The 13,516-nt window shown below is 37.3% G+C and overlaps 1 protein-coding gene across 1 annotated transcript; it reads left to right on the forward strand.

Annotated features, from left to right (window-relative positions):
- Positions 1 to 6,053: 6,053 nt before the first annotated feature.
- On the forward strand, positions 6,054 to 8,942 carry LOC134653631 (telomerase Cajal body protein 1 homolog). The gene is made up of 5 exons (XM_063509027.1): positions 6,054 to 6,493; positions 6,941 to 7,129; positions 7,515 to 7,678; positions 8,036 to 8,325; positions 8,666 to 8,942. Exons 1-5 carry the CDS (start codon positions 6,054 to 6,056, stop codon positions 8,903 to 8,905), a joined length of 1,323 nt encoding a protein of 440 aa, XP_063365097.1. The 3' UTR covers positions 8,906 to 8,942.
- The last annotated feature ends 4,574 nt before the right edge of the window (positions 8,943 to 13,516 follow it).

The following is a 13,516-nucleotide window of genomic DNA, read 5'->3' on the forward strand; positions in this document are numbered from 1 at the left end:
TAGGGTGTGTCATTTTCTAAATAAAGTGAAATTTTAAGTGGTCAGGTTTTTTTTTCATTTGTAGTCGGCCTCTTTCGCACTCACTCATGGTATGTTCATAAAGGTAGGCTTCCCTTTTGTCCACTTCAGTTTTTTTTAAGTGTAAGCGTCATTGAAGATCTGTTTAGCAAATATGACGTTTTTTTTAAAGTTGGTGCCTTTTTTCTATTGACGGAAATGTGTCCTACCTGTAAAGAATCGATGTCATATATAAACAGTTTGACACACCTAACAAAATATTATGTATAAATGAGAGTCTGTAATGTTTAAGGAGTTAAGCACTTTGGTTGTAAATTTTGGCAATTGAAGAGATGTTTACAAAAACAACATACCTGACTACACTGGTTGACACCTGAAACGATTAACAATGTTCTTAAAAAAGTGTCAACCGGTCTAAGCAGTTATGTTGTTTTTGTAAACATCCCTTCAATTATTCTATAACAAATCTTAAATTAAACATGCCGAAATAAAGACATAAGGTACCTATTATGTTAAACTTACTTTTACATTACCTACGTTAATAATAAGAATTCCGTGAGACCGATTCAAAACGTGCCGACATCATAGTCACCCTAATGAGTTTGACAATGTTGTCTTGTATTTTTATAGTAAAATGTAATAATTGTGGTTTTCTTGTGAAACAATATTCCACAATTAGCAATTATTTCACTCCAACAACCTTTAACACAACATTTCTTCACAATTTTGAAGAAATTTCGCATTCACGTGTTTTGAAGAAATGTCATCAAGTTGGGGATACCAATTAATATTTAAAGTTACTACAACTTCTACCATACTAAAATTTAGTTTTTTTTGCTGTGTATGCGCTTGGTTTAATCAGTTAATAATATTGGCATCATAATTATTTACAAATTACTTAAAAGATATCAGAACTGTAGTCTGAATATAGCACTAAAATTCTATAAGAAGGTAATTAAATTCAGTAGTTTATTGATATAATTTCTACCACAATGGTATCTTTTTAACATTGGCAACATGTGCGAGTGAGACACAGGGCTCGGGTTTTTCTATCTCAAGTGGACCGTTTTCTCTAGTCTGGTACGAACAACTTTCTGTCTCGGTGATAAGGTTCAAATTAGTATGGCAAAAAAAGTGACAACTCGCTCCAGTTTAAAAAATATAACTTCATGCTAAGAACATACGTAGTTCCTCCCTTTACAATACTGAACGTACTTTTTAGGGTTCCGTAGCCAAATGGCAAAAAACGGAACCCTTATAGATTCGTCATGTCTGTCTGTCTGTCTGTCTGTCTGTCCGGCTGTCCGTCTGTCTGTCCGTCCGTATGTCACAGCCACTTTTCTCCGAAACTATAAGAACTATACTGTTGAAACTTGGTAAGTAGATGTATTCTGTGAACCGCATTAAGATTTTCACACAAAAATAGAAAAAAAACAATAAATTTATGGGGTTCCCCATACTTCGAACTGAAACTCAAAATTTTTTTTTTTCATAAACTCATACGTGTGGGGTATCTATGGATAGGTCTTCAAAAATGATATTGAGGTTTCTAATATCATTTTTTTCTAAACTGAATAGTTTGCGCGAGAGACACTTCCAAAGTGGTAAAATGTGTGTCCCCCCCCCCTGTAACTTCTAAAATAAGAGAATGATAAAACTAAAAAAAATATATGATGTACATTACCATGTAAACTTCCACCGAAAATTGGTTTGAACGAGATCTAGTAAGTAGTTTTTTTTTAATACGTCATAAATCGCCTAAATACGGAACCCTTCATGGGCGAGTCCGACTCGCACTTGGCCGCTTTTTTTCAGCATGGTGCAGCCCTATAAGTACTTGGAGGAGGCAGAGAAGCGATGAACGATAAATAGAGAATCCTACCATCTATGATAAATAGTGTTAAAAGTTGGCACCGTTGCGGTTAACATTTTTTTTTTTTTAATCTTTATTTATTTATAGAGGGTTTTTACAAATGCCACCCTCATAGTGGCTCTCTAAAAAAAACTACAACAATCTAACTTTCACTATTTCTAATTTGTAAGATGGCCTTGACCATATTATAAAGAAGCCCAGCCTCTTCGGAGGCTGGACATGCCAGGATGCTATTGACTCTGCCGAGGTCATAGCACCTGACATTGAGCAAACGACAACATTATCTATACTTGGTCAACCAAATCTTGACAGTAAAAAAAGGCGCGAAATTCAAATTTTCTATGGGACGATATCCCTTCGCGCCTACATTTTTCAAATTTGCCGCTTTTTTCTACTGTCAAGATCTGGTTGACCAAGTATATGTTGTCGGATATTAGCCTAGTAACAGACTATCGGACCGGACCGCGATCTTGGAGCGTCGCACCCACAAGTGAGACCGAGAAACATATATCTCTTTCTCGCTCTCACTTATGGGTGCGACGCTCAAGGTCGCGGTCCGTTCCGATAGTCTGTTATCACTATTAATTCGTAACACACTACCGCACCGCACCGCAACCTTGGTGCGCCGCACCAATAAATGAGAGCGAGAAACAGATCTCTTTCTCGCTCTCACTTATTGGTGCGGCGCACCGTGGCCTTGAACGGTGTGACCTGGTGTGACAATGTGTTGGCATTTAAGTGGAGTCCAGACGAGACAATTTTTCGCCAATCTGGAGAAATTGTCCGATCGAATCAGGCCGTGCAGACGCAAAAGCCAATTTGATTCCCCGATCAAATCAGCAGGTGTGGAACAATAATGCCAATTTTCTCGACAAGTCGTGCTCGAAGGCTCAATAGCTCATTATCTTATTATTATCTCGTCCTTGCATTTAGTTTCAATTTCTATTTTCTAATAATTCTAATAGTTTACCTAGAAAATGCAAGTTACAACAAATAAAACAAACAAGTAACTGAAAATGAGTTACTTTCTGGACTTTGTGCAAAGAGTAGTATAATATATATATGACTTTGTGACTCAATTGTTTCTTTCAGTTTTTCTTGTAACTTTTCGGTTAAGTTTATTTTGTGAAGCACATTTTATTTGAACAGAATGCAGACTATTTGTTATGATTATTGCACAGCATCAAGGAGGTATTGTCTGCATTCCTTTTACGGGGACATGAAAAACATTAAATTATTTTGTATTTATAAAACTAGTAGTTCGCCCCGAACTGAGAACTCGCGGTTCGTCAAAAAGATCAATTGAAAGCAGTGCTACTTAGTCCAAGATGGGCATTTCGTAATTGAATCCTGATTCCACGATTACTTGAAATTACTTTTTAATCTGATTACCGATTCCCAGATTAGGTACTTTGTAATGTAACAATACCGAATTACTAAGTACAATTCCATTTGAGGAATCAGGAATCAATTTCTCGAATATTACAATTACTAGTAATTGGAATCAATGTCGATTCCTCATTACAGGAATGCATTACTTGATTCCTTTCAGATTACATTTCGTACTACTACTATCAAAAGTACATTTCGATAGTTGACTTACTAGGATGCATCTATATCTTATTTGAAACAGGTGCGCAGATTTCGAATATGATGACCATGACCTATAAAACGACATCCATGACGACTTTTATGACATAGTGCATGGCCACCATCTTGGATTCCAAAATAGTCATCATTTTCGAAATTTGCGCCGGGCCTAAACCTATAAAACGACATCCATGACGACTTTTATGACATAGTGCATGGCCGCCATCTTGGATTCCAAAATAGTCATCATTTTCGAAAACTGCGCCCCCTAAAACCTATAAAACGACATCCATCACGACTTTTATGACATAGTGCATGGCCGCCATCTTGGATTCCAAAATAGTCATCATTTTCGAAATCTGAGCCCCCTATAACATATAAAACGACATCCATGACGACTGTTATGACATACTGCATGGCAGCCATCTTGGAATTCAAAATGGTCATCATTTTCGAAATCTGCGCCCCCTAAAACCTATAAAACGACATCTATGACGACTTTTATGACATAGTGCATGGCCGTCATTTTGGATTCCAAAATGGTCATCATTTTCGAAATCGGGGCCCCCTAAAACCTATAAAACAACATCCATGACGACTGTTATGACATACTGCATGGCAGCCATCTTGGAATTCAAAATGGTCATCATTTTCGAAATCTGCGCCCCCTATAATCTATAAAACGACATCCATGACGACTTTTATAAAATACTGGATGGCCGCCATCTTGGAATCCAAAATGGTCATCATTTTCGAAATCTGCGCCCTCTAAAACCTATAAAACGACATCCATGACGACTTTTATGACGTACTGCATGGCCGTCATTTTGGATTCCAAAATGGTCATCATTTTCGAAATCGGGGCCCCCTAAAACCTATAAAACGACATCCATGACGACTTTTATGACATAGTGCATGGCCGCCATCTTGGAATCTAAAATGGTCATCATTTTCGAAATCTGTGCCCCCTAAAACATATAAAACGACATCCATGACGACTTTTATGACATAGTGCATGGCCGCCATTTTGGAATACAAAATGGTCATAATTTTCGAAATCTGCGCCCCTCAAAACCTATAAAACGACATCCATGACGACTTTAATGACATACTGCATGATCGCCATTTTGGAATCCAAAATAGTCATCATTTTCGGAATCTGCGCCCCCTAATACCTATAAAACGACATCCATGACGACTTTTATGACATACTGGATGGCCGCCATCTTGGAATCCAAAATGGTCATCATTTTCGAAATCTGCGCCTCCTAAAACCTATAAAACGATATCCATGACGACTTTTATGACATACTGCATGGAGTGCATGGCCGCCATTTTGGAATCCAAAATGATCATCATTTTCGAAATCTGCGCCCCCTAAAACCTATAAAATGATATCCATTACGATTTAATGACAGTGCATGGCCGCCATCTTGGATTCCAAAATTGTCATAATTTAAAAAAAAATCTTTAAAAAAACAATATTATAAATGTGTAAACCGAGCACTTTCATTTGATACCAAACTCGACCATACTTTCTTGCAATTAACATGACCAGAATAGCAAGACCCCTTACAAATGGCTTTTTAGCATTTTAAGCTCTTCTAGCTCAATAACCTCTTGTTCAAGCCAGCTCAAAATTTAATGACTAAAATATAATGCCCTCGACTATACGTTCACCCAATTTCATTTAAATTAGAATAAATTTACTTAAGTTATTGAGTATCAAACTATCCTCTGAAAGTTCAGCTTAAAAACATTGAAATGCCGGGACGTGCCCCTAGCCAGCCGTGTGTTCAAAGTCGAATGTAAGAACTTCGCTTCGCTTCGCTTCGCTTCGCTTCGCTTCGCTTCGCTTCGCTCGCTCGTTCGATTATTTTTAAGCCATCTCTACACTCGTGCGCGAATCGCGGCGCGAAGCCGCGAACGCGAGTGTGGAGTCAAGCTCGCAGATCTGCAAAATCGACTCCAAACTCGCTTTCGCGGCTTCGCGCCGCGATTCGCGCACGAGTGTGGAAGGGGCTATAAATATTGTTTGTGCTTTCAGATGTTTTATAGCCGTAGGTGCGGTGCGGTAGTGTGTTATGACTATTATAGCTGGTCAAGCAGATCTTGTCAGTAGAAAAAGGCGGCAAATTTGAAAAATGTAGGCGCAAAGGGATATCGTCCTATAGAAAATTTGAATTTTGCGCCTTTTTTACTGACAAGATTTGCTTGACCAGCTATACATTGGATAGGATTCAATCGTGTAAATTAGGCATTATTTTAGATGGTCAGAGGGCCTACCGCAAACCATGTCCGACGTGTTTTTTCCCTGTCACACTTATGTACGAATTTACAAGTGCGACAGAGAGGCAACACGTCGAACGTGATTCGCGGTAGGCACTCAGTTTCTGAACGAACACTGAATGACATCTGTCAACCAGTGATCACTGTCCTGTCTGTCAAAGTTGTCAAACCATGCATATACTTACTTTACTCTTTGCATATGGCTGTTCTGTGAAATGTTCATTTTTGCAGGATACTTAAAATGATTAATAATTCGTAATAAAAGTAATATTTGTTATTTACAATGGAAGAAACTTCAATGGAAACTGACCGAACTGAAACTCGAGACGAGCCAATTAATAAAGATATTACTAATGAATTATTATCGGAGTCTTTAAACACCGGCGCCGAAGAAGTTTTATTTCAGTATCCAACCTTATTTGGCGGTAAAACGTTGCTAGAACTATGCAGCTCTTCTTGGTCTAGTTCTCCAAAAGCTAGAGTGGACGTGCAGCCGTATCTACGGGGCTGTAAGTGGTCCCCTGATGGTACTTGCTGCCTTTCTGTGGTGAATAATGACGGAGTACACGTTACTGAATTGCCTAGAGATTTGTATACAGAATCGGCCGCCCCAGATCGAACGATAGATGTGTTGGATTCTGTCATACATATTAAGGAGGCAGGATTGGTTTATGATTTTTGTTGGTATCCAAGCATGAACAGCAGTATTCCTGAAACTTGCTGGTAAGTAAGCCATAACTTTATATATATTTTATCAAAGCCATACATTATTATATTTTTTGTTTACCAGTATGTTTTCAGTTATACAGTAGAATAAAAAAGGTGAAGGACTTTTACTATGTGACTTTATAGTGTTGTTTCATCTTCTTTTGATGATGCCTGTACGTAATTAATTTTTGATACAAGTTAAAGCCATTTAAATTGGTTTCTTAATGCTCAGGGTAATCTGGCCTTAAAGAGACCTAGCATTGTGTACAATGATTATTTTGTTTGTATAATATTAAACAGAATGGTACACAGCGGGAAGAAGTTGATAACTCGAGATATTTTATTAAAGAAATTAGAACTTTAAATTTAATTACATGAGGTTCAAATTTCTTCAATTTTTTTCTGCGAGTTATCAACTTCTTCTCTAGTGTACGGATGAATACTTTAATATTTGTTATTTAGTTGGCTGACAACAAGACAGAATGCTCCTGTTCAGATGTGGGATGCATTTGACGGTTCCCTGCGGTGTTCATATAGGGGTTTCAACCCTGTGGACGAGATGGAACCTGCTGTGACCGTGGCATTTACCCTGGATGGCACCAGGATTGTAGCGGGGTACAAAAAAGTTATCAGGACATTTGATGTGGAAAGGTAAAAAATGCACTTTATTAAGTTCTATACCATGATAAAACTGATGGAAAATGCTGAAACACAAACTGTTATGAAGTATGAAGCCTGATATATGAATTATGAATAGAATCATAATTAGCAGAGGTTTGTAAGGGGGCGCTATTTTATGATTTATTTTACATTCTTAAGATATTTATGTATGAACAATCATACATATGTAAATCATACTTAAGTAAAAATCAACATTAATTGGATACAAATCAACATAATGATAATAACAAAAACTTACAATAAAAGTAATTAGGTAAAAAAAGCACACACTTTCCAACATCTAATATATAGTCTACCCAAAGTTTGGCCAACCGAGTCCATCAAACGTGAAAACTAACCATCTTTTCCTTTTCAGACCAGGCAGAGATTGTGCAGAACACAAGATCACATTCCCCGCTTCCTGTTTTGCCATGGATGGCAACATGCTTGCTGTCGGTTCTTGGAACACCACAGTAAGCCTCTTCAATGTCAATGAAATGGGTGGATATAAGAGCATTGGAAAAATGCATGGCCATTCAGGTACGTAAATTGCTTTTTAGCTTATGGAAATGTGGAAAACTTTGTCAAAATACTTTAAAACTATAATTAAACATGTATTAGTATTTAAAGTCACAATCACATAATCATATTTAAAAAATGCAGTGATGACCTGAAAACTTAAACATTTTAAAATAGGTAGAACACTATTTCTTTTCTTAATATTTTTGGTATAGTTTTGTATGTTAAATTCCCCATTAAGATGATTTACACAAAGAGACTGCGATCTTCCGTAATCTATACGGAGCTACGTTTTAGTCGGCCCTGGCCTGGGTAGTTTGTTTAGAATTAGGTGCTAATTTCCTTACGTTTTTTAACAACTATTATTTTACATTTTAGGTGGAATAACACACATCAAATTCACACCAGATGGTCTCAAACTCGTGTCAGGCGCACGCAAAGACCACAGACTACTAGTTTGGGACATTAGATATTACCGTAGACCACTGAACATCGTGAGCCGAGTAGTCGAAACAAATCAGAGGGTATACTTTGATATATCACCGTGTGGGAAGTATCTAGTAACTGGGGGTACTGATGGGATATTGAAGGTTTGGGCAGTAGATACTATGGATTGGAAGAATAGTTTAGATGCTACTGATGTTGAAGGAGATAACGCAACGTATAAGGTAAATATTGTTTGGGGTTGCGAGTATTTTCTTAACTTGTAAATATATATGCTTGTTCTGAAAAGGTCGAAAGACAGCTAGAGAATAAAATTTGTAACTAAATGCATGCCCCTCCTACCCCTAACCCAATAAAATAAGCGCAGAGATGCTACCGCGAAAACCGAAATTCGCAAATTGCGGGGATCTTTCTCTTTTACTCCAATGAAAGAAGGCGTAATTAGAGTGACAGAGAAAATTTAAGTCCCGTTGTACAATTTAATAGTGTGTAAAAATCGTGTAAGTTTAAATCACTGAATTGTCCTTCAGCTTTCAAATTTCATAAACGAAATCTTTGTTTCAGTTTCCTCTACACAAAGATTGCTGCAACAGTGTGTCTATCCACCCCTTTAGGCCCATACTAGCAACAGGGTCCGGCCAGTACCACTTTAAAGACCCTATTCAAGACGCTAGTGAAATTAATGGACAAGTTGAAAGTGAAAGTGTGAAATCAAGTGAAGACTTGAAATATTCGAGCCATGCTGAGAATAGTTTAGTGTTCTGGTGGGTTGGTGATGTACCTGAATTAAGTGATTTAACTTAAATTATGATTTTATTTGAATTAAATTGTATTTATAGATTGTCTGCGTATTTTTTTCGGATACCGAACAATCGTAGAAAGAGTTGGAAAGGTGAAGTTTAACTTGGTGCCCTTGCCGGTTCAATCTTTGCGCAAATCATGGAAGGTAAGTGCTAGTATATGCATTCGTAATATTCGTTATATGTATTCGTAGCTGGTCAAAGTTTTACTTAAACATTAAAAAAGGCTCTATAAAAACGCCGGTCAGATATGTGAACACTATCTTACATTTCGGTAACAAACTTACCCAAAAAATAAGCTTTTCTTGCTTAGGTACCTAGTCCTGAAGCAATATTTTGCGTTGAATGTACATATTGTCGTCAAACAATGAGGATGGATAAACCTTCCGTTATTTAGTTCTTAAAGTTCACAGTAACTACCTAAGTCCGGAAACTAAAACATAATCACGTGGGACTATAGACTTTGTTTCCGTAAGCCAGACTCATCAGCATTATAGGTGGTTGAACCCAATCTCCACAAACTAGGATATTTGTACAGAGCTAATCAGAAAACACGACGTGCGAATCAATAGACAATTAGGGTCCACAGAAATTGTAAGATAGAAGAAAAAAAGGTACAACTAGCCGCAGAAGGCGCTAAGCGAAAATAATCTGAACATACTTTTATTGTCAAGAGATTAAGAGCATATGAAATGAAATGAAAAATCTTTATTTTCAGGCAACTATTGGCAGATGATGGGCATTTAATTGTGCCTATACAATAACAGATAAGCGTTTGAATTACTTTTAAAATGAACATTGCATAAATCCACACCTGAAATAAGAATCGGACCCATATCAAATTTTATTGATAGACGATCGAACCATCTCTTGCATTTAGTTGACACCCTACAGTGCTTTTCTCGAATAACCGTCTCAACTCAAACATCATTAGATTCTAGATTGTGCAGATTTACTCAGTGTTTTATCTAATGAAGGACGCTTCTATCAGTCTGTGAAGCACCTTGATTTCTTTTGTCTTGGACTTCGATTTCTGCATTTTCATACCATAAAATAGAACGGTTTTGCATTTATTCTACGCGAGGGTATCGTTTGAAGTATTATTTTATGTTCTTATTTTACATTCAGATTTATAAACGTATTTTAATATATTCCATGAATTCCATCTATAGTTAGACCCAACCGTGTTGTAGGTACAATTAGTAATAAATTACTCGTATAAATACATAGCAACTTATTTGACTCTATCAAAAATCCGTCTGCCTGTAATTTCATTGATTTCCTGCCCACAATATTAGTATTAGTAGGTACGTGCGGCCCGTACGGGCAGCGTGCGGGTAAGTATTAAAGAGGAAACTAGTTTTAATGAGTGAAATTCGTGTTTTCACTGAGGCGATACGGAAAACTAGTTATTAACTAGGGAATACGCATTTTTACTAAAAACGGGTTTTTACGGTAACTCAAGTGCGTACTTACGTGAAGTACGCGGGGTGCAGGCAGCAGCGTGACGGGTGCTCAGCACTGTTAGTGCCTGAAAATGGAGACCTAGGCACTCCGAAATATGTCAAGCGGAAAAAAATAGTTTAATTATCTAAATCTTATACCTATATAAATAAGAAGACAATTTCAAAGCTTGATCAACTAAACGGTCACTTTTTTCAAACCTAGGTACTATTGTAGTAAAAACATCTAGAAATGCGCCTAAAATACCTGAGCCTAAGTGCTAAGCCTGTCGTAAATCAAGAACTTTCTTGTCCATTGACAGTCGTAAAGTGGAGTTTGAAGTTAATTATTCATTAATGAATTGCTTGGCAAATGGCAAAAATCCCAAAAGACCGTACAAAGAAACTTTAGGGGTTTACCAACTTTTACCCGAATTGAGGACAGTTAAAGTAGTCTTCTAACGATATATTGTAAAGTACCTACAGTTATACTTTACTTGTATAATTATTAGATACGTAGGTACTTACGCATGTACCTACGCGTATTGCGATTTGTTTTTTTCATCATACTAATTTTAGTATAATATATAATTATATTTACTAATAGGTATTACAATTTACAAAAGTAAAAATGACTAAGGGCGGGGGTATAGTTTTAACGATTTCTTTGCATTAACTGAAGTTACCTATAGTGTGTCAAAGGACTGTCTCATTTCAAAAATAGACAAAGAGATTCATACTATCTTTGTTTTACACTAGTACCTAATACTAGCACCCGAAAGAAAAGGATGAATCTTGGTTCCTATTTACTGACAAATTGGTTTGACCAACTATAGTGAAGTTGTTACACACCTAGTGACGTGTTGCTGGAAATTTGCCTTTCCCGGAAACATTCATCGATTCTGTGTCGAAACTTCGAAAGTAAATTTCCTAGTAGGTAGGTACCTACGGGAATGAATTAACTTGTACGGGAATATTGAATGTGCACCCGATTTACACGTGCAATCTACTGAGCGGTGAGTAGTTCACTGAAATTTAACATTAGAACGTGGAATTTTACCGGGTTTGGTATCGGGAAATGAACAGCTCAGAAAAAAATCGTGGTAATGGTAAATCACTATAAAAAAACTCGGCGGTGCTGGAAAATTAGTGACGCAAAATGCTTTGTGCATAAGTACAGTCAGGCTACGAGTACAGAATACGTGTCAAAAGTGTGTACGAGGGGCGTTCAAAATATTCTCGGTATTGATATCTTACGACCTCTTCTAAAATTTCTTTCGTTACTGGCCGCTAAGGTTTATTCATTGACATTAAAAAAAAGTATAATTCGAACCGAGATAGTCTTTTGTTTTTCTGCAATTGCTGAACAAACATGAACATCCTGTGCGAATTGACAATGTTAACTAAATTAGAACATCGATGCGTGATAAAATTCTTGACAAAACAGGGTAAAAATCAAAAAACCATAAAAGAGGAAATGGATTGTGTTTACCGTGAGTCTGCTCCTTCTTTATCTACCATTCAAAAGTGGTCAAGCGAGTTTAAACGCGGAAGGGAGAGTATTGAAGATGACCCTAGACCTGGCCGGCCTGTAGTAGCTACTTCACAAGAAAATATTGATAAAGTGGAAAAACTTATATTGGAAGATGGTCGAGTGAAGGTAAAATCTATAGCACAAGTAACCAATCTCTCTATTGGTACCGTACATGATATTATACATGACCATCTTAATATGTCAAAAGTAAGTGCAAGATGGGTTCCGCGAATGCTGACTCGGCTTCAAAAAGACATGCGTGTAGCTTGTTGTTCCGATTTTATTGACCTGTGCGGTGAAAATCCTGATGAGGTGCTGCAAAGAATAGTTACTGGAGATGAAACCTGGGTTCATCATTATGACCCAGAGAGTAAACAAGAGTCCATGCAGTGGCACATTAAGGGTTCAGCTCATCCCAAGAAGTTGAAGGTCATCCCTTCAGCTGGCAAGGTCATGGCCACGATATTTTGGGATTGTGAAGGAGTATTACTAATCGATTATAAAGAAAAAGGTGTAAATATCACAGGACAGTACTACGCTAACATTCTACGTCAATTAAAGGATGTAATTAAAGAAAAGAGGCGAGGAAAGTTAACCAAAGGTATTCTGCTTCTGCATGACAACGCCCCCGTCCATACTGCTCATATTGCCAAGGCAGCTATTGTTGAACGTGGGTTTAAAACTGTTACTCACCCACCGTATAGTCCGGACTTAGCCCCCAGCGACTTCTTTTTGCTCCCCAATCTTAAAAAGGATCTGCGTGGAAATAAATTTTCTGACGATGAAGCATTGAAGGCGGCAGTGGAGGAGCATTTTTACACGAAAGATAAAAAATATTTTTACGAGGGATTAAAAAAAATAATTGATCGATCTTTTAAGTGTATGAATATAGGGGGGGAGTATATTGAAAAATAAAAATATCAAACTTTTCGTACTTGTTTGTTTTCATTCTCATACCGAGAATATTTTGAATACCCCTCGTACCATTCTCTACGGTCTAATATCATGAGTAAAACAATTGGTTTCATGCATGATTTTTTTGGAAGATGCCCCAATTATTCTACTTCCCTTGAGATTCAAATATTTCTGATAAACCGGAAAGTTTCAAATTGCTAAAAAAAACCGGCCAAGTGCGAGTTGGACTCGCGCACGAAGGGTTCCGTACCATTACGCAAAAAACGGAAAAATATTACGTTTGTTGTATGGGATTAAGTTGGGCACTTAAATATTTATTTTATTTAGTTTTTAGTATTTGTTGTTATAGCGGCAACAGAAATAAGTACATCATCTGTGAAAAATTCAACTGTCTAGCTATCACGGTTCATGAGTTACAGCCTGGTGACAGACAGACAGACAGACGCGTTGTTCTATCCACTACTATTGAAGTTGGCTGTGCGAGTGTACGCGTGTACTTGTGCCATGAAATTTCGTCACTTGATGCCCCCAGGGTGGCGTTACGGATTCGCTGAATATAACTTCATAGAAAATGCCACGAGGAAAATCAGCTAGAGGCGTTTTACTGCCGTTTCATTAAATCACGCGTTCACTTCACGTCACTCGCAAAGGCTACTTATGTGTGTTACTCTCGTGTTAGTGAAATAATTTTGATAAGCGTCTGTTTTTCTGGGTTGACTAGCAG

The sequence above is a fragment of the Cydia amplana genome, chromosome 13 (genome assembly GCF_948474715.1).
Source record: "Cydia amplana chromosome 13, ilCydAmpl1.1, whole genome shotgun sequence".
Taxonomy (NCBI): Eukaryota; Metazoa; Arthropoda; class Insecta; order Lepidoptera; family Tortricidae; genus Cydia; species Cydia amplana.